General features: G+C 36.4%; 1 protein-coding gene across 6 annotated transcripts in view; it reads left to right on the top strand.

Annotated features, from left to right (window-relative positions):
• Positions 1–22,085, top strand: part of VPS13D (vacuolar protein sorting 13 homolog D) — a 103,188-nt gene that overhangs the window by 13,705 nt on the left and 67,398 nt on the right. For 2 of the 6 annotated variants that reach the window (XM_080564064.1, XM_080564060.1), the window contains exons 15-35: positions 524–596; positions 1,170–1,340; positions 2,119–2,249; positions 3,390–3,522; positions 4,408–6,627; positions 6,964–7,115; positions 8,354–9,388; positions 10,341–10,431; positions 10,995–11,121; positions 12,048–12,228; positions 12,596–12,778; positions 13,849–13,896; positions 15,431–15,653; positions 16,127–16,337; positions 16,473–16,644; positions 17,085–17,197; positions 17,760–17,969; positions 19,812–20,077; positions 20,228–20,361; positions 21,296–21,451; positions 21,823–22,045. In XM_080564064.1, the coding sequence (XP_080420190.1) occupies positions 524–596; positions 1,170–1,340; positions 2,119–2,249; positions 3,390–3,522; positions 4,408–6,627; positions 6,964–7,115; positions 8,354–9,388; positions 10,341–10,431; positions 10,995–11,121; positions 12,048–12,228; positions 12,596–12,778; positions 13,849–13,896; positions 15,431–15,653; positions 16,127–16,337; positions 16,473–16,644; positions 17,085–17,197; positions 17,760–17,969; positions 19,812–20,077; positions 20,228–20,361; positions 21,296–21,451; positions 21,823–22,045 (6,253 nt within the window). The remainder of the gene's footprint in view (positions 1–523; positions 597–1,169; positions 1,341–2,118; positions 2,250–3,389; positions 3,523–4,407; positions 6,628–6,963; positions 7,116–8,353; positions 9,389–10,340; positions 10,432–10,994; positions 11,122–12,047; positions 12,229–12,595; positions 12,779–13,848; positions 13,897–15,430; positions 15,654–16,126; positions 16,338–16,472; positions 16,645–17,084; positions 17,198–17,759; positions 17,970–19,811; positions 20,078–20,227; positions 20,362–21,295; positions 21,452–21,822; positions 22,046–22,085) is intronic. The other 4 variants (XM_080564065.1, XM_080564062.1, XM_080564061.1 and 1 more) reach the window with 3 other exon arrangements.

The raw sequence follows: 22,085 nt of genomic DNA, 5'->3' as shown, positions 1-22,085 counted from the left end.
TGCAGTTATATGTGTTGGCAAGAAGATAATTTGTTGAACAAGATTTCATTCCGGAACAATCAGCATTGCTGCTTAATCAGTAATTGGTGTTTTTCATAAAGCTCTTTGGTCCAAGTAAGGGTTTATTTTACCTGCTTACTGTTACACTATCAGCAGAAATACAGAAGTTATTTTTCATAATGAAGCGCTAAAGAGATTTTAAGTATCTCTTCTAAGCAGACAAAGCTTTAGTGCATGGGAGTTCCTTATGTGTCTTTTTACTTTGTAATTTGTAGAGAACTGACTGAAATTGGCACTTCAACCTTTGTCTGTCTACTGCATAGGTAGATTACATTTGCTTTCTCATATAGTCATACTTGCTTCTCATTTGATTTCATCAAAGAAAAATACACATAAAATAGTCTCAAGCAATATATATGATTCACTTAAAGTGACCAGAAGACTGATAAAGACTTCTGTGTTTTTATCAAGTGACTTCGTTTATATTTGTCTAACAATTGTTTTTCTTTTAAATTCTTATAAGCAAAAAGAGGTTGGCTGCGTATCTTCCTTTGGACTACAGAATTTGTCTTCAGAAGTGACTAATCAGAACATTGGTAAAGACTTCATTTTATGTTTGGTCAAAGCAAGCATATGCGATTATTCCTAACTAGAAATTTCAAAACTCAATGCCTGAAGTTTGATCATTGTATTCGTGCAAATACTTGTTGCAAATAGTTTCAAGAAACATAAAAGCTTTGTTAAGACATACAAGTGCATGCGGGTTGTCTGACTTCTGACAAAGTGAGTAAATATATATTCAAGACAATGTGAGTTGCAGTTATTCTTTGTCTTGTCTTAAAAGAAAAGAAAAAATAGGTTAGGAGTTCAACTGTAGGACCCCTGTCCTGAAAATGTTTGTATATACAAGCATGTTGAATTTTGTTGATAATAGAAGTTGATCTTACTACTCGCTTTTCAGTTAATGAAGAATTTTCAGGCAGGCACCACTAGTCGTACCAATTAAAAATTAGTGTTTATGTACTTTGTAGTTGTGTTTTTGTTGTTGTTGTTTTTTTGTACTTTGGGTTAGTTATGTACTTTGGGGTTGTTATTTTTTTGCCTTTTTCTGTTTTTTTTGTGTATGCTTTTTTTTCCCAACTGTTTTTTGTAACTTGCGTTTTATTCAGTTGCAGATCCTGATGCTCCAGTGTTTGAGATGCTTTATGAAAGGAATCCAATCCACAGCAATTTTGAGAGGCGCCTGGAAGTCAGTACCAGACCTCTAAATATTATTTACAACCCACAAGCCATTAAGAAAGTAGCTGACTTCTTCTACAAGGGAAGGGTTCATACCTCAGGTTAACCTTTAATGTTTTTGATGTGGGGTTTCTTTTGGTTTTCTGTCTTTTCTTAATGTTGATTTTTTTTTAATTAAAAGTGATTTTTTTTAATCTTTAGAAATGTAAAGTAGTAGAAAAGTAATCTCCATTTTAAATTCAATTGAGGAAGCTCTGAGACTTCTCTGAATGATTTTCTTGTTTAGTTGAATAAGAGATTTTGCTTGGGCAGACTCCTGTAACTTTTACATTAAAATTGCAAGTTGCTACTATACTACACGATGAGTGTTCATGCTGCCTAAATTAAAATGCCCAAATTAGGAGGAATATTTCTGTAAGCTCTCTGGAAAAGGATCTAGAGAACTGGTTATTGCAGAGGACTGTTAGAAACAGAATATTTTCTATGGTAATGGTGCAGGCAAAATTCTTGTTGTATCTCTCCTGTTGATTAAATTAAGTCTGACCTTTGTTAAAGCTGTTTGAGGTATCTGAGGTTTTAGATGTGGGACAAACAGCTTCCATAAGCTTCTAAGGACAGCAAGGTTTAGGAGTCTAGTAACATAAAGTAACTGCCTTTGCAGTTTCAGCTGTTAAAATTTGGTTTCTGGGAAGATAAGGGGTGAGGATAAGGAACATTTAAGACATTCTTAATGCACCAGTTAAGATATCTGAAGGAAAAAAAAAAAGGTTTAAGTACTTACCTTTTCTGTCAACTCAAAGTAGGTCTCTCTATTTTTTTTCTGATTCAATAACAAATGAACAAAATTATACCTAATCCTGTTTTATATGTCTTGTACAGGTTTTGGGTACCAGTCTGAGTTAGAGGCAAAAGTGGCTGAAGCTGCCAGAAGACAGTACAACAAGCTGAAAATGCAGACAAAAGCTGAAATCAGGCAAACTATCGATCGTTTACTAGTGGGAGACTTCATTGTAAGTTTTTGACCCCAAGTGGTTACGTAGGGTTTCTTAATGAATGTTTTAGCACTTAAAGTTCTATAGAGAAGGGGTTTTTTTTTGTTTGTTTGTGTGGTATTCTTTTTGAGAAAGCATGAAGTTTTACACATGGTAGTGTATTGTTAGGCATCTTGGCCTTAAAGGTAGCAATGAGACATTTCTATAGATAAACCTAGAAAAGGGCTTGTGTGTTTGAAAGCTCATTTACTTTTATATGTGTAGTTGTTGGTCAAATAAAAACATATTACCTCCACATATGATGTGGAAGTTTCTGTAAAAGCTGAGGAAAGTTGGCTAAGCTCTCTTGGAAATCTTTTATCTGTAACAATTTTTTTTCCATTTTGCTGTGAAGCAGTCTATTTTTCTGGTGTAGGCCTGTTGTGATTAATGGCAGAGTAGTATATTTCTGTTCTTGACCCTGAGATAATTACTGAGATAATTATTGATGTTACTGAGATAATTTCATGCCAGCTTCTTGGCTTCAGTGTGTGTTGGAGGTCTGTTAGGTCAACTTAATTTTACGTGTCACTTATTTAAGGATTATTTTCTAAAATCAAGATTTTTTGTGCCTTTATTTTTTTATTCATCCTTAAAATTAAACCAGCAGTTCTCAGGTAACATTACTATATGTATCAGTGTCATTTATCCGTAGGCTGATGCAAGAGAATTTTGTTGAGGGTTGTTTTCAGTGAAATGAAAGATAATTGTTCTCAACAATTAATAATTTGATGTTTGATAAAACACAGTCTAGTGCACATTGTATTTATGGATAGCCTTGACAATTCCGCGGAAAATGATAGATGTCTTCTCTAAGCTGTGGAGGCAGGTTCAGTCTCCCCAGCCGAGAGATGGGGTGTTCAGTTCAACTATCTTAGCATGGAACTCTTCACCTTCTGAAAGTGTCTCTTCATTGACTGTAATGCAAGTCTGAACAGCTATTTTGAACAAGCTGCCAAACATTTAAATGTCTGAAGCTTTGTGAAAGTTAGCTCTTCAGCTGGAAAAAGTGCCTAACTAAAGTGATTTGTTTGGCTTTTGTTTGTTTTGGTTTTGCTTTGATTATGTTAAGGGAAGCTATTTCTTTTGGGCCCTTATTCCTTTCTTCTTAACTTTCAGGAAAACAGCAAAAGCTGGACAGTGTGCCTTGATATTTCTGCCCCTCAGGTGATCTTTCCTGATGATTTCAAATTTGTGGATCCAGTGTTAGTTGTTATAGATCTGGGAAGAATATTACTTACCAATTCTCAAGGTATGGTCTAAAATTATTGCGGCCGAGAAAACAAGGGTTTTCTTTGGGATGGAGGATGGGGGGCTGTAAAATTACCTTTTAAATGAAATGATCCCCTGTGATATCTTACTCCTCTTGAAGGTTATGAACAGGTATGAAGCTAGTGTGTCAGGCACTTTACCGTAGATGAGATTTTGGCTTAGAGGGATACAAAATATAGCTGTAGAATGCTTTTTTTGGGACAGTTCTCCCAGGGAAAGTATGCTTTGAATAAGCCCTCCAACTCTGCAGTCATATGGGTCTCTGTTCTTAGCAGATGTGTCTATAGCTAGCCTAAAAAAAACTGAAAGGAAAATTGATGTTCTTTATTTATATCAAAAGTTAAAATCATTGCTTCATAAACAAATCATCACTTCTTTCCTGTTCCACTAGGAAAACAATGAATGAAAGTTAAAAAGAAATTGCAGTGGAACTTGTAAATAAAATTAGACCTATTTAAAATCTAGCTGAACTTTATGGTGTGTGAGAATATGTTAAAAATTTTGAAAGAGATAACTATGTGGTATTAATTTAATTTTTAAAAAAGCATGGCTGTAGGTGAGCAGTTCTGTAGTGCAGTTGAAAGTCAAAGTGTCAGGCCTAGAACTGTCTACAGTAGAATTTTATTGTTGTATCTTCTATCTTAGGGCAAACTAGAAAAAGAACATAGATTGTTTACACAGGGTAGATTTGGATTTCCCTGTGAAACTGAGGCATCAGCCTGTTAGGAGTATCTTGAGCTTAGTTAAATAAAGTGAAAGAAAATTTGGAGAATGGTGTTTCCCATCATTAGGTAATGATGGGAAATACCTAAGGAGGGGGGAAGAACACTTTTGTTTACTTGTTTTTTTATTTATTAATCCGCAGAAGAATCTAAAAGGAATGCAGATACTTTTTCATCAGAATTCAATGAACTAAGTGATGAAGAATATAAAACGCCTCTTGCAACTCCTCCCAATACTCCGCCGCCAGAATCTAGCACCAACAGCGGTATCAAAATGTCTGAATTTACTGGTGTAGAAATAAGTGAAGAGCAACTACAAGCACACTTAATGAGTAAAAAAATGTATGAGAGATACACACTTTCATTTATGGACCTTCAGATCATGGTGGGCCGAGTGAAAGACAACTGGAAGCATGTTCAAGATAGTGATGTGGGTCCAACACACGTGGTAGAAAAATTCAATGTTCATCTGCAATTGGAACGTAGATTGATATACACATCTGACCCAAAATACCCAGGAGCAGTCTTGTCTGGCAGTCTACCAGACTTGAAAATTCATATCAATGAAGACAAAATATCAGCTCTGAAGAACTGGTGTACACGGCTGAGTGCATCTGAAGCTAAGTCTTCAGATGGCCTACATTTAGGAAAAGACAAGATTTTTTCAGAGGTAGACCAGCTTGGCAGTTTGCATGATTCTGTAATGAATCTAACACAGAGTGTTGTAATGCTAGAGCAACATACCAGGGAAGTTCTTGTTGAATCTCAGCTGCTTTTGGCTGAATTCAAAGTAAACTGTATGCAGCTGGGTGTTGAAAGTAATGGACGATATATCTCTGTACTCAAGGTTTTTGGCACCAATGCCCATTTTGTGAAAAGGCCTTACGATGCAGAAGTGTCCCTGACTGTTCATGGCCTGTTACTTGTTGATACTATGCAAACATATGGAACAGATTTTGATCTCTTGATGGCTTCTCATAAGAATCTGAGTTTTGATGTGCCAACAGGGAGTCTTAGAGACAGCAGGGCTCAGTCACCAGTTTATGGACCATGTGATGCACATCCCATTGATGCAGCTAGTCTGACAGAGAGATGCACTGCAGCGTCAAACACTTCATCTGGTAACAATGGGAAAGATCAAGAGTCCCTGATAAAATTAGAGTATCAGTTTGTGAGTGCAGAATGCCCATCGATGAATTTGGATAGCAGTCTGCAGGTAATCTCTCTACAGGTTAACAACCTGGATATCATCCTTAATCCAGAGACAATTGTTGAACTCATCGGTTTTCTCCAGAAATCTTTCCCAAAGGAGAAAGAAGACTCTAGTCCTCAGCCTTTAATGGCGGATTTGGAAAGAGATTGGAGGGAGCAGGAAACCTTTCAGTCTACTTACGTGCAGAATACAGAGGTAGCAGTTGATATTCACTGGCTGAATATACTCCTCCTCAGGACAGTTGGCATGACAAATGGAGAAAAATATGGCAGAAAAATTGCTACAGCCAGTATTGGTGGCACCAAAGTCAATGTTTCCATGTGTAATAAATTTGATGTGAATGGCTCTCTTGGATGTCTTCACCTTATGGATTTAACACAAGACAGCATTAAGAACCAGTATGTTGTCAGCATAGGGAATACAGTAAGGTATGAGAATCTCATTGGTGATGTAGATTACCTTGAACCATTGTTCTTTAGACTTGATGATGGAAGTAGCCTTCCAGATGCTTTAAGTTTCACTTTGACAGAAAAATCAAAAGAGGAATGCTCTCTCAATCTCAAAATGGCCTCCTTACACTACAACCACTCAGCTAAGTTTCTGAAAGAACTAACTTTGTCAATGGATGAATTGGAAGAGAATTTCCGCAGCATGCTGAAAAGTGCAGCTTCCAAAGTTACTACGGTCTTGGCAACTAAAACTGCCGAATACAGTGAAATGGTTTCTTTGTTTGATACAACACCAAGATCAAGAGATGTTGCCAGCTTAGAAGATACTGATGGCTATGCATTTGGATCACCACCTCTCAAAAGTGAAACTATTAAGCTTATACTAAATGTAAACATTGAATCACCAATTGTCTCAATACCTCGAAAGCCTGGTAGCCATGAACTGCTTGTAGGCCATCTAGGACAAATATGCATTCAGAATTTTGTACCAGGAGAAGATGAGTCTACAAGTGATAGACTGCAAGTTGAAATTAAAGATATTAAAATGTATTCTTTAAATAGCAGTCAGTTTATGAGCAAGAAGGAGTCTACAAGTGAGATACCTCATGGGCTACATTCTTCAGGTCCTGCTAGTATTAATAGCCAGGAAGAATCCCATTTTACTCGTCATGACTTCTTTGAATCGTTACATAAAGGCCATGGTATGTTAATTGGAGGATTCTTAATTATTTTAATGTAATAGATAGCACTAAAAATGGGTGTTGACTGTAGGTCTGATAATATATTCTCTCACCCTTCCCCCAGAAATGTCTTGCTCAGTTTTAATTACAGTAGACAAATTCTTTTATTTGTATCCATTTTTATTCTCCTAATCAAGAACTGAGCAGTGCCTTTCATGCAGAAATTTTACAAAACATAGCCAGATCTACTTATTTTAGCATTGCTAAGAAATTCTAGCTAACAGTTCCTGTACAGGCTGTACAGCAGGGATAACATCTATGTTATAACATAGATTTCATTTCACTTTCTCTTAACAGCTTTCCACATTCTGAATAACACCACTATCCAGTTTAAATTGGAGAAGATACCTCTAGGGAGGGATTTGGATGTAACGTTCCCGCTGAACAGTGAAGACTTTGGAATATCAAGCATTATGAAGATTGAAGGAAAATTTGTGAACCCTCTTCAGGTATAGTAACCTAGCAGTTCTATTAAAAATATGAATATATTTCACTCCATAGAAGATAAGTATTTTTCAAGCAAATATTTTCAGATTTAACATATTGGTAGTTTAGGAATTGGAGCCTTGCACATGTGGTTAGAAGCCACAGAAGTCTTACGGGCCACCACGATGATCAAAGGCCTGGAGCACCTCTCCTGCGAGAAGAGGATGAGAGAGTTGGTGGGACTGTTCAGCTTGGAGAAGGGGAGGCTCAGAGGGATCTTTTCAGTGTCTATAAATACGTGAAGGGAGGGTGCCAAGGGGACTGAGCCAGGTTCGTTTCAGTGGCGCACAGTGCCAGGACAAGAGGCAGTGGGCACAAACTGGAACACAAGAGGTTCCATCTAAACATCAGGAAGCATTTCTGTGCTGTGTGGGTGATGGAGCACTGGCACAGGTTGCCCAGAGAAGTTGTGGAGTCTCCTTCCTTGTAGATCTTTAGAAGCTGCTTGGACATGGTTCTGGGCAACCTGCTGTAGGTGACCCTGCTTGAGTGGTGGGGTTGGACCTGAAGACCTCCAGAGGCCCCTTCCAATTTCAGCTGTTTTGTGGTTCTGTGAAATCATAATGATAATGATCAAAATTTAATCCTGTTTTGGGGCATTTTAGACATCTTTATAAATAAGTCTAGCTTTTAATTACCCTGAACATGTATCGCAGAAGGAAAATGAGGTGTGTCACTGTCCAAATTCCAGCATTGGATGTGTTTATTTGTGGTTCTGGTAGAAATTAAGAATTAAAATGATATTATTCTGACAAATACCTCTGCAAGGGCAGAGATTTTTAAACAGAGGAATCAAACCTAAAAACTAATAACATAAACAGTGGGTGGCAAAGTGGAGTGTTTCTTACATAAGTTACTGTATAAATCTCAGCATGGTAATTTAAGGCTAGTTTGTGTGGTGATTTATTTTTAATTAACTCTGTGTGGATGCTTTTTACTTAGGAACGCATCCTTTTCTAGGATTCTATCCTGTATGTTTTTAGAGTGTGTAATCTTACAGAACTAAAACAGGAGAATTGTTTTATTTCAGTTTTGCATTGTACCTTGTTCTGGATTATTTTTCACTTGTGAACAAGCTTAACATTTGTCTGGTTTGAAATACCACAGTTTTTCTGCTCGAGAGTTTTAAAATTTATGTCATGATACAGAGAGCTCATGTGGTAATCGTGTTTTTTTTTTTTTTTTTTTTTCTACATTGTAGGTCGTGTTAGCAAAACACGTGTATGAACAAGTCCTGCAAACTCTGGATAATTTAATTTACAGTGAAGACCTGAACAAATTTCCGACTGCTACTGTATCTTCAACTTGTCAGACTTCTCCTCCAGCATCAGTTCATAGTGCAGGCACAGAATTCTCAAGTGAATGGAAGGATAATGGCTTATTCAGCCATTCTAGTTTTTCTTCTGTTACGAACAAGTCATTGGCTATTAGGGAAATGAAATCTTTTACTCAAATTCAAGCAAACTTCCACATCTCAGAGCTCCAGGTTCAGTTAAGTGGTGATCTTACACTTGGTGCACAAGGTCTTGTCAGCCTTAAATTTCAGGATTTTGATGTTGAGTTTGCTAAAGATCATCCTCAGACTTTGTCTGTTCAGATTGCCTTGCGTTCTCTACTCATGGAAGATCTTCTGGAAAAAAAAACAGACTCTATGTATAAGAACCTCATGGTGTCCCGTGGAGCACCCAAACCATCCAGTTTAGCACACAAGGAGTATCTTTCACAGTCTTGTCCCTCAGTATCCAATGTAGAATATCCCGATATGCCACGTTCCCTACCATCTCATATGGAGGAAGCGACTAATGTCTTTCAGCTATACCAAAGACCAGTTTGTGCCTCGCGTAAGAAGCAGAAAGAAGATACTGATTCTGAGTATCCTCTGACTCCACCTCCTTCTCCAACAGCAGATAGATCCAAGTTGCCTTGTGGAAAAAGCCACTTCGATGATTCATTGGTTCACATCAATATATTTCTGGTGGATAGGAAACACCCTGAATTTTCTTCTCGCTATAACAAAATTAACCGTAGTATAGACGTTGATTTTAATTGTCTTGATGTCTTAATAACTTTGCAAACCTGGGTGGTGATACTGGATTTCTTTGGGATTGGATCCACTGCTGATAATCATGCTATGAAGCTACAGCCTGAAGATACTCAGCAGACAACTAAATCAGAAGTAAATACCTCATCAGTTTCTGAAGTCCAAGAGCCTGTAAACACTAAACTGGATCTGAAGGTATATTTGAGATGCAAAATAGTAATTGGATTGTCTATGATAAGTTTTCATAAACCATAAGTTTTAAGATGACATTTAAATTGCATTAACATTTTGTAGTGAAGAATGCACATGAAACAGATTCAGAATGTGTACTTATGTAGGGTTGTGTTTGGTTTTAAAAGAGGGGCAGGGGCAGGAGTTACAGAAAAGCAAAAGGTTTGCAAAATGATTGGCTCCGTTGCGCTGTCACCCTCCTTAGATGCGTATATGTCTCATCAAGGCAGGCTGAAGTAGAATGCTCCATGTTTATTGTCCTTATGCAGCCCTCATGAGTGGAGTTTGACACTCTCACCTATCCCAAGTCAACTATAGGCATAAGAGTCTTAGAAAAGTGTAAATCTTGTGGAAGGTAATTCTTATTTCCCTGGGATAACAAAGGGCATGGCCTAAATGTCTGTGATCTCTGAATGGTGTGGTTGGTTCAATATTGAAGACCTGATGTGCTGAATTGGAACTATTGTTCTAGGTGCTAAGGAGTTTACTTAAAAATATGCATAGATACATATACATATTCTTATAAATGTGTATGTGTATATACCTGTATGTGCTTAGACTTACTTTTTAAAATGAACTATACATATGTATACATGTGTATGTATATATGTATACGTGTGTATGTGTGTGTATATATAGTCTTTCTCCAGAGGTCCTGCAGTCTGAGTTGCAAATGGCATATCTTGAAAGAGGATGAAGGTAACAGTGCTAGAACGATCATTCTAAGATGTTTGGGAGACTTTAATGTGCAAGCAAGTATGTAAAAAGACTGCTTTTATCCACTGTCTCCCAATCAAATTGTCCTTGTTTGCCAGTTATGAGTTATAATGTAATTGTCTTGAAAAAAACTGCCAAAATGCTCCAGTTATGAGGTTATATTGTTGAATACCAACCTATTCCTTTTTGTTTGACCCAGGTCCATTCTTTATCTTTAGTACTGAATAAGACAACTAGTGAGCTTGCTAAAGCCAGTGTGTCAAAACTTGCAGCTCACTTGGAGGTAATTGGTGAGTAGATTGGTGGTCTGACATGATATGCTGTTTAAAATAAAAGTTGTGCATTGGAGTTGGCATTTGAAGTGGTTTTATTTTTTTTGTTCATTGCTTCGGGTTTTTGTGTGTGTCTATGTGTGTTTATTTCCTAGGGGAGACTCTGTTTTCTTCCCACTGCTTCTTCCTCCCCATCAGGGTATTTCAGTGTTAATTTTAAATTCTTGCATTCCCCCCAGTTGCCAAACCCTTTATCATTTCAGTTGAAATTGGCTAGGAATTTTATATTTTATTTTCACAGAGCAGAATAAAGGTATATATTACTGTTTTAGAGGAAAAAAAGTTCTGTAAAGTTTTCACAGATCAAAGTGCTGTGATCACATAGTGTGTAAATGATAGGGTTATGTTTGGGTTAATACAATCTTTGTAGCAGAAGAATTGCTTTCAACATGAGGTTTTATGTTTAATCAATGTCATTTATTATTTGTAATTAGCTTATTCCACTAATTAAAAAAAAATACTTTGGGGTTTTAGTAAGTTACGTGTTTGAGGAGACTAACTGTCTGACTTCTGTTTTGCAGATGGAGATCTAGCCCTGCAAGGAAGTATTGGAAGTCTGTCCTTAAGTGATCTTACAACTCATGGAGAATTTTACAGAGAGCGTTTCACTACAAGTGGTGAAGAGGCACTCATTTTTCAAATCTATAAGTATGAATTTAAACCTCTTGTTTCTGAGTATTAACAATATATATATATATATATATATACACCCCAAAGCAAGCAAGCAAACAACAACAAAAAAAATCCACAACTTTCAGGTTTGCGTGATTCTGCTTTGGGAAATTGCAGTGTAAACAAGACTTTGAACATTTCCAGTCATAAACACATGAAACATTTTTAACTTTTCTCTGCTGAATGTAATGGCTAATCAGGGAGAAAAAAAAATGTTTTTTCTTCAAAAACTGTTCTCGAATGTATTTAGGTGATAGTTTTTCCTAGATAGAATAGTTGTTTTTTCTAGAAGTTGGAAGAAATTTTCAGTTGATGATAGGTATTCGATTGCTTCTTAATTAATTTTGAAATTAAGGGTTTTCTTTTTCATAGTGCACTCCTGAAGTTAGGCTTTTTGTAAAGCAGTAGTTCTTATCCTGTGATGTTTCATGGTTATCCACTCCCTTCTCCACCCACCAGAAGTATTCAGATTCAAAATTATCAGTGGAACGTTATACGATTCATCTCAAATATAACAGCACACTGATTTAGAGTTGAATCTGTGTTTATTATCATGGAAGATCTGCATACTATCATGCAGTAGAGTACTTATTTTAAGTCACTGTTCTGATGTATAGAATAACCAAAGGTATATCTATTAGATGTTGAGCTTGGAGGTGGTACATTTCAAATTTCTGTTGGCCTATTTAAAATTCAGCAGTGCTTAAACATACGTAATTTAAAAGTAATTAATATAAAATACAAATAATTTCACATTTGTAGTGGAAATTGTTTTAATTATATACTATGAACATCAATTCAATCCTATGTGTTATTATTTTGAATGTAAATAATGAATAGCTCTATTTGTAAAATGTCGGTTAAGATAGAAAGCTAAATGTTATTTTTGACCTCTCTCACAGATATGGGCGGCCAGACCCGTTGCTGCAGAGGGAATGTGATATTCGTGTCACTCTGCGAATGGCATCTGTTCAGTATGTGCATACCCAGCGCTTCCAGGCAGAGGTGGTATCTTTCATCCAGCATTTTACTCAGCTTCAGGATGTTCTGGGGCGGCAAAGAGCAGCAGTTGAAGGACAAACAGTATGTTTATTTTTTTGTTGCCCCCACCCCGTTCTTTCCTATCGTACTTATGAAAGTTGGAATGCAGCTTAGAATTTGTCTTACTGCATCAACTCTGTGAGTTAGGAGTTCAGGAGGAAATTCTTCACTCAGAGGGTGTTGAGGCACTGGAACAAGTTGCCCAGAGAGATTGCGGATGCCCCTGAAAGTGTTCAAGACCAAGTTAAATGAGGTCCTGGGCAACCTGATCTAGTGGGTGGTGTCCCTTTTTATGAAGAAGCACTTCATAAAAAATACAGGGGGGGGGGGGGAAGCAAAATAGGCAACGTGCTTGCATTTTTTGTGATGTTGTGAACTAAGTTTTCAAGCAAATGTTTGCTCTTCCTAGGTAAGAGATAAAGCGCAGCGAGCTTCCCGAGTTCTTCTTGATATTGAGGCTGGTGCTCCCGTTCTGCTTATACCTGAAAGCTCAAAGTCTAATAGTCTTATTGTAGCTAATCTTGGAAAACTGAAAGTCAAGAATAGATTTCTGTTTGCGGGTATGCCAGGTACTTTCTCATTAAAGAACAAGGTAAGAACGTTACTTCTCAATGTTGCATCTTGTGTTTTTTCTAGTGCTTGTGCATTTTATTTCTTTATCAAACTGGTAATTAAACTTACACTTTAATTTTTATGCAAATTTTGTACTACCAGTAGTGAAACCAGTGTTCTAGGTATTCTTCTAAATCTGTCCTGCTGATAATTGTATGCAGCTGTTCCATTCTGTGCTTGCCTACACCTGTGCTTGCTTTCTGAGACCTTCAGATCAGAGGGGAGACTGTTTCCTGGAAATTAATGGAACTGGACCTATTCGAAAGTTCAGTTCAACTGGTTGTTGAATAAAGGGCTTTCAGCTAACACTCTTTACTAGCTTTTTCCTAAAATTTCAACAATGTGAGTAGCAGAGAATGGAGATCTTTCTCAGCTGAAACTTGCTGGAAAATATTGGAGAACAGAATTGTTCTTAATGTCTTTTTTTTTTTTTTTCCTTTCTGCTTTTACTTAATGAAACCAAGTATGTGTGGTTGGTTTCACTAGGTAAAACCTAATGAAAGGCTTCCAGTGAAGTTTTGAACCTAAGGCTGGAAGTACAGGACAGGGAATAGTCAGTGTTATTGAGATGCAGCCACAAAATCTGGGGTATGGAAAATCCTTCTTGGAAGGGTTTCTATATCTAATCTATGCAACAGAATGGGTGTGTGTTTGTTCTGGGAATCACCTATTCCGTTAAAGTGGGGGGACAGAATTTAGGTGTACTGCAGTCATCACTACAGGAATTTTGTCTGTTACCTCCATTTGATTAACACCTAACAATGTCTTTGTTGTAAGGCAGTACTGGATTGTAGTATTGAGTTTCCTTGTGATGTATTTAAAGATTTGTAAGTGGTACATTCCCAAATTAATGTTCTAAGAGTAAAGAAAGGGTGTGTGTATGGTAGTTTTCTTTCAATTTGAAGAGACCATAATAGTTTAGATATTTGGTGTTCTGAAATGGGATAGGGTGGATGTGTTTTGGTGGTGGTTTTTTTTGTTTGTTTCATTTGGTTGGTTTTCTTGTTTAGTTTTCTTTTTTCTTTTCTCTGCCCTATGTTTATTTTCGAGGATCTGATTTTACAAGGCAATGCATACAAGGATCCAGTTTTATTTGAGGTATTTCACATCTTTATAGTAGTGTTGAGGTGCTCCTCAATCATTAAAAAAAAAATAAAGAAATTTTCTTGTGGAATTTAGCACTTAAAAAGTTCCTATCTACATTAATATGTAAAGAACTTGCTAAATTCCATAAGATTTAGAGTTAAATTTATTGCTGTGTGCTTTTTGTGCATGTCTGAGGAGCTACTAATTTGGATTTACATAAATTCGTAGATTTACAGGTGATGTGATGGTTTTTCTTTGCATGTACTTTTCAGTCTCATCTTTACAGGGCAATGTTGAATGCTGATGTTTCCAAATTGTTAATCTTAAATTCTTTAATCATGGCTGCAATTGTTAATCTTAAATTCTTTAATCATGGCTGCAATTAAGTTTTCCAAAGAATAATAATTTTAAACCATGTAAGGCAAGTAAGATTAATAATTAAAAAGGGAAAGGAAAGTTTATGGGTAAGGATTGTATCATAACGTCAGTGAGGTGGCTACAAAAAGAAGATGGGAAATGATCGTAACAATACTGCAGTCATGGGTAAAGTCAGTAGTCCCAGAGTAAGGAACCAAGTGGATCACTAATGGCAGACAATTGTATCTGCTGGGGCACATGAACTTGAACAAAACTGAAACGTGAGATTCATAAAATTTGAATCAGGACAGACTAAACAAACCCTGAAATGGGCAGTGGGGTTTAAGGTCAGTGTGTAGACCTATCGCACTGGACATGTTTATGGGAGGATAAATTCCTAATGCTAATGCAACTCATTTGCCCACTGCATAGTGAACTATAGCCTTTGTAGGTTTTTGGTGCTAGACAGTATTGTGAAGGTGGAAACTCCATAAGAACTCCTCTGGATATGTGGTGGTGGGGAAGTGTAAAATGTTATGCACCAATATAAATGAGCTTTTCTGTTTTCGCATGTGGGGGTTTTGAGAATGAGGGTAGGAAACTTTGCCGTCTGTAAACTCAGCTACTGCAGAAAAATTCTGGGACACGTTTTGGTATTATGATGGAACTTTATAGTGCATAAAATGATAATATTATGTATAGAAGTGTTTATTCACTTATTCTAATACACATATTAAATTGCTGACATGATCATGCAGAAATCACTGCATATGTCGAGATCATTTGAAGATGTTCTGAAAAACAGCTTTTAAATATTTAGCAGTCTTTATTTTATAGATATGCTTGATATCTTGACAGCCTTAGCCTGCTATTTTACGTTAATTTTGTTCACATGGAGGTTTTTTTGGTTGTGCAAAAACAGCTGGTTTTGAATGAATTTATCATTGTTTCACAGCTTTCTTTAAAAATGTTTCTGAGGTAAGCTTTTTGTTACAGAAAACATTATAATCTGTTAAGGCGATAGGAAAAAAGCTTGACCGTCTTTCTGCAGTGGTAAAAAAAAATACTGGGATTCAAATAAAGTACTTAGTTTTCTGACAAGGACTTGCTGTAGCTTGAACCTTGGTATATTGGGTCCTTAGTATGTGAGATGAAAATCTATTGTTAATTATAAAATTGCTTTCATTAGCAGGATTCATTTCAATTTTCATCTCCTTTGGGAACCCCAAAACACAGCATGAAGAAAACAACAAGTGTAGATGAATCAAAAGTAGTGACGGAAGGGTTGTTCATGAAAAAGTCATCAGCAGCAAATGTTTCTAGGCTGAAGAGTGAGCCTATGCTGAGTGCATTGAGTAAGCAACAAGGGCAACAATCAAAATTACCTGTTGTACCAAACCCTGACAGCCCAGGTATGTTTTAAATGGTAGAAACGCAATTTAGTTCTTGTTTTCCTGCGTAAAATAACGCAGCGCAGTTTCACATGTATCTTTTGTGACACAGGAAGATGTAAGGCTGTGGGTCTAAAGACTGTAGGTTTTAAAATCAGTAACTTCTTAGTTTAAGTGTTGCTTTTTGCAGCTAAAGGATTACAGAACTTTAGTTCAGTTTCTGGAAGAACAGTGCTGCGATTTGGGTATGTTTTAAGATGTGTATTACAGACACAAGGAGTATTGTGAACTGTAATGAAGAGTTCACATTTATCAGTGAACGAGCTTGGTATCAGATAGTTACAGAAATTGATGTGTGTGAATAAAAATCATAAAAACAATCAGAATAACTTCCAGGAGAAGCTAAATTTCTTTTTTTAGGTAAGTTGCGTTAGTTTTGCAGATTCTTTTTTTTTCTTTTCTTGTTTAATGTGTTATCTCCTGTGCACTTGCAGAGGATCACATCTGCCTCTTAGACTGCATTGTGGTTGATCTGCAGGACATGGACATATTTGCTGCGGAGAGATATCAGAGAGAGTATTCTAAGGCCGTGGAAGATACAAGTGCAGACTTGAGCTTTCCATCATACTTTGTGAGGCAGACAGGAGGAAGCCTATTAAAAGAACCTTTCAGACTGAAGCTACAAGTAGAGAGAAACTTAGACAAGTGAGTTGACCTATGCAGGGTCATTTTATGCTGTCTGCCTGAAAACAATGTTTTATATGCCTTCTAATGTATCTTAAAGTATTCCCTGCTGTGTTATTGCACCTTGAAAACCTGGATTTCTTTCCTTTGGTACAGAGAGCTAAGTCATGCAGTTGCAGACATATTGATACACGGCAATCTTTCATCAGTCCATTGTTCTCTGGATTTGCCTAAGTACAAACTGATACGTGGATTGCTGGAGAACAACCTTGGGGAGCCTATAGAAGAGTTCATGCGACCTTATGATTTGCAGGATCCAAGAATTCATGTAAGAGGAACTATGGGTTTATGAAGTTGAAATTCTGTCTTGAAATGTTATGTTTTCTGATAAGGCATAATATCTGCTATTCTGTTGTAGTTTGAGACGGACTGGTAGATCTTAAAAAAATGTTTAGAGGAGCAGTGAAGAACTTTCTTATCTGTAGATACTGTTGGGAGTTTAGGTTTTTCTTGGTAATACCTTTGTCCTTTCAACAGTTGCTTGCACTTATTTCATATTTCTGAGATTCTAATCTTTAGAAGAGACATGTAAGAAACAGCCACCGTGTTGTGAAATGTAACTTTTGTTCCCCAGCAATGGTTAATGAAACGCTTGGAAGGAGAAAGACATTCTAACCGTCTGCATTTGTCCTAAATAACAAAATTTAATTCAGGAATGAATCTTAAACAGATGTTCTTAAAAAAAATATTGATGTTTACCACTTTCAGACAGTTTTGAGTGGAGAAGTATATACTTCTATGTCTTTCCTCATTGACATGGTTAACGTGAGTCTGGAACTGATGGATCCAAAAGGAAAAGATGGATGCAGCTCTTTAGCCAGGTATGAATTTTCTTTTGTTACTGAATACATTATCTGAAACACTATGCTCATCTGAGACATTGTAGGATGGGAATTAATGTAATACATGAATTTATGATTTCATAATGTAACGAAATAGTACTTCTTAATTTTAGTCCAAATTGAGAGTTTCAGCTATTGTGAAGGATGAAAGCGAATGACGCTGTTCAAAAAGTACTCTGTTTCTTTCTAGTTGTCCTTGAAATCACAGTTCAGAAATCAGTTGACTTGACTAACGCAGTCAAGCTTATGCTGTTTTAGAAGCAACATAGAAACAGCATACTTGATTAACTATGCTGTTTCAGAAGCATGTTTCTACCGTGCTCTTTTTTTTAATCCAGAAGGTTCTGTATCAGAGGTAAACAGCACACACAGTACAGATCCAATTTGCATCTCTGTGGCATGAGATGTGATATAGTTGTTTCAGAAAATACCTAAAAAAGATATTAGCAATATACTATGCATACCTCTAAACCAAGTAACTTCTGGAAATAAATGAGCTGCAAGATCCTTAATTGTATTGTTTTGCTTTTTATTCTACTAGGTTTGATTTTAAGAAATCTAAGTTACTTTTTGAAAGCTCTTCAAATAGAACAAAGTCTGTAAACTTAGTTTCCCATTCCATGATGGCATTTGACACACGTTATGCTGGACAGAAATCTACTGCAGGCACACCCAATGTGTTCAATTGCATCTTTCAGTCATCAAAGAATACTAGTAGTCCGGGAGCAATCCAGATTGAATTGCATTACAGGTTGGTAGTTCTGAGATTTATTTATTTTTAGTGTTGCTGTTTGTTGTTTTTTTGTTGTGGTTGTTGTTTGTTTGTTTGTTGGTTTAAATCAGTACTGCTTAAAGCTACTTGCTAAGTCAGGCCTATCACTTGTATGCTTGTATGCATTCATATTACAGAGTTATGAATACATGTTGCACAAGTTTTCCAGTAGGTGTCACACGTCTCTTTCCAAGAGTATCAAATAAGTACAGCAATTACACTTCATTCAAAAAACACTCTCTGCTTGCTTTACTGTATTCTATCCCACATTGTTTTTCTTCATCTAAATATCATGGGATGCTTAAAACTATCAGAAAGTGGATAACTGTTTGGTTCTAATTTAATATTGAAAAACTAAATATAAAATGTCAACATTTAACTTTATTGGCACAGTGTTGCATTGAGGGATGTTAACTAACAAAATGAGGATGAAGGAGGGTGACTACAAGTGTTGTATTCGCTTTTGATCAGGCCCCCTGACCAAACTCAGTTTTACAACAGTTTTATTCATATGATACCTCCTTGAAGCAGTTGCAGTAGCAACATAGAAAAAAAAATGGACTACTTAAGTCCAATGGAAGATGCTGAAGACCTTTGTTCTGAAGTTCTAGGCAACTGAGAGAAATTTGTTGTGCAGATTTGGAGAATACATGATGGTTTTAAGTACTTGATGTTTTTCTAAATGCAAACTTATCCTTTAAGATTTAGACTTGAATAAAACTAAAATCCTATGGGATTTATGAAAAGAAACAACAGAGCAACAAATGAAATGTTCTGGATTTTCCTATGATTATTGATCTAGTATCTGCTTAGTTTGGAGGTTAGTTTGCTCAGTATAGCCTAATCTGGTTTATGAGCAGTTGTTTCATGGAATTTTCCTCCCAAGTGTTATGCTTTTAAATTATAGCCACATAAGCATGTGTTAGATTTTTATTGGTGAGAGCATCCTTGGCACTAGATGTAAGCTCTTGCAGAGCTCCATGATAGCATTATACTGGTTCGTGTCTTTTGGAAATATCCTGGAGAGCCAGGGAGAGTTAAAGGATTTTAATGTTGGAAGCAGCACAGGCAGGCTGCTTCTTACAAAGGAATTACAGTTCTTTGGAGATTTTATATTCCAGAATGGGTTGGATATAAAATTGTTTCATGGAGTTTAAGCACTTAGGTTATTTTCCAGTTAGCATGACCAAATATAATTGGTATTTCAGATCATGAAGTCAAACAGTTTTAGCCTTCTTAACCAGATACTGAGAATGTGATGCTAAAAGTTCAGGAAGGCTAGCGTTTCTTCTGAATGACAAAGAAACTTCCTGGGCTACAAAATGCTGTCAGGGTGTGAGAGGAAACACATTGCATGTCTGATCTTTCAAAGGGGCATGGAGCCAGGTCTAAATTTCATGCACAGTGTGTTAGCTTTGATACTGAACAGATGTAAAGTAGTAATAGTCTCAGTTTAAAAAACCTGAGTTATTGCAAATTAATATCAATAATGCAAACGTATAAAAGGAGCTTTTCTAAGCTAATTGCTTGTTACATAGTTTTTAAATTTACCTTTTGTATCATTACAACTTAGAAGCTGTCAAAGTTTCGTACAATTTAAGATATGTTGGGTTTCTGTGTGTACAACAGCTTGATGAATTTCAGTCTGCTTAAACATAGATATTTTTAAAGGCCAGACATTCTGTAAATTACATGTACCCCTATAAAACTCCATAGAGTATTAATACTGTCTGGCAAGTAACAACTCTGTTCTCAACATAATTTTAAATATAACCAAAATGTAAGATTCTAAAGTATGCTTCTCTGTCTGTTTTTTAATAGGTCTACGAAGGATTCCTCTAGTTTTACAGTTGTACTGAACAATCTTCGTGTATTTCTAATATTTGACTGGTTGTTACTTGTTCACGACTTTTTATATACTCCTGGAGATACCAAAAAGCGGGAAAATCTCCTTTCTTCCCGGCAGCGCACTTACAGCAGTGAAACAACTGTAGTTCCAAAAACAGTGAAAAGTGGAGTAGTTACAAAACGTTCATCACTGCATGTGTCTACAGAAAAACAACTGGAAGTTAAGGTTAATGTGACAGGTAAATGGGTTCTTTTCTGTTTAAAAGCCATGTGATAGGTACAAACAGGACCTTTAAAAGGCAGAAAATAAAGAATCCTGCTAGAAGTGCTTAAAGTACCTTAATGGTATTTCAACTTCTGTTTATTATTTAACATTCTGTTTTGTTCAGGAACGGAATTTGTGGTTGTTGAAGACATGTCTTGTTTTGATACCAATGCAATTATTTTGAAGGGAACTACTGTTCTCACTTACAAGCCCAAGTTGTTAGATCGTCCTTTCTCTGGAAGTTTGTTTGGCATTGAGGTAAGTAGAAATAACCTTGCTTTTGTAAAATATCTAAAATTATATGAAATTGTGAAGATGCTTGAAATACAAATTCTACAGAAGTAGTCTGCAGATCATTTTTAGTGTGTTCATTCCCATCAGGTGCTGTTATTCTACAGCAGTTTTAAAAATGAATTTGTATTTTTTTGCGCTAAGACACCGAAACACTTGGCTATAATCTCAAAATATTGCTAGCTAATAATCCGGTTTCCAACCATAAACTGTCAAATTAAGTTGGGGCATAACTGGATAGGCAGAAGCCAATGTGTTCAATAAAGGCCTGCAGGTTGTACTCAAAATTGATTTGAGGTGAACAAGCATTATCATGCCATTGGAATATATGTGAGTAGGGATCTTTTTCGATTAGGAGTTTTGAGTATACAAAGTGATCCTGAATCCTGTTTAGCAGAGTAGGACCACAGCTGGTGTGCTGTGGCCAGTCCTGGGTGAACAGATCTGAAGAAGTTACAAACAATTGAGAGGAGAGCAGCAAGAACACTGAGAGCTGAGGAGTACATAATACATCAGGTTTCAAAGAATTTATTCGTCTAGAAAAAGAAGGCTGTGCAGAGATGTGATAAATTTTAAATGGTTGTTGTAGACCAAAGAACAAAGCACTTTCCATATCTGTGATGGGAGGGGTAATGGAATTATTCCAGCAATAATGGAAATATTTGGTTGGATATCAGAATCTTTTTTCCTGAATTTAGAGCATAGTGGGGCACTGGAAGAAGTTGTCTGGAAAGATTTTGGAATCTCTGCTGCCTTAAAGTTTACAAAGGGATTTTCTGTAGAGAACGGTTTGGTTATAGTTCATATTGTTTTGTGGTTGAGAGTCAGTCTTTGATTTCAAGGCCCTTGCCAGGCTTGTGTTCTCATATTCTAATTCTTTTACATTATTTTTAATTCATAGGTTTTTTCATGCCGTTTAGGAAATGAACAAGAGACTGCACTGTCAATTATTGATCCAGTACAAATTCAGGTGGAACTTGTTGGGAATCCTTCCTACCCAAGTGGTTCAGGACTGTTGGATGCTTTCAACAGTGAGGATTTTCCTCCTGTTCTGGAGGTAATATTAAAAGACTGAATAAGACTGTATGCAGTATAGGATACGAAATTGTGATCTTATACTGATTTTTCATGCCCAAAAATCCCATGAATAATTTCAACTGTAGAAGACGTGTTTTCCCCATTATACAAAAGCAAAACATTTACTGTATCACTCCCCACTGTACTGCCCCACTATTTATGCTCTTGATAATTAGTAGGTAATAATAGAAGTTTAATAATTTTATTACTGGAGCTTTAAAACAGTATTTTCAACAGATTTTAATATTAAATTTTGTCTTCCTTTCAGAGAAGGTTTGTTATTATCCAAAGTATACAAGAAAAATGTATAGAAAGGTGTAACAGTTTTTTTTTTTTTTTTTCTCCATTTAGATCCAGTTGCAAGCACTGGATATCAGACTGTCCTACAATGATGTTCAACTGTTCTTGGCAATTGCTAAATCAATTCCTCAACAGACTAGTGCAGCTGTGCCTGACTCAACTATATCGACTGCTGAAAGTACAACTAACACTAATTCATCACTGGTGAATGAAACTTCTTGCTTCACAAATGAAAATAGAGAGATACCCAAACGTGTTTTGGATCCTGTTCTTGGTACGTTCTTAACCACTGGAGTGAAGTTGTTTCCTTTTCT

This window comes from Anser brachyrhynchus (assembly GCF_964034855.1).
Source record: "Anser brachyrhynchus genome assembly, chromosome: 21".
NCBI classification, from domain to species: domain Eukaryota; kingdom Metazoa; phylum Chordata; class Aves; order Anseriformes; family Anatidae; genus Anser; species Anser brachyrhynchus.
Note: the sequence above shows the minus strand (reverse complement) of the source record. Positions and strands in the feature narration are given on the sequence as shown.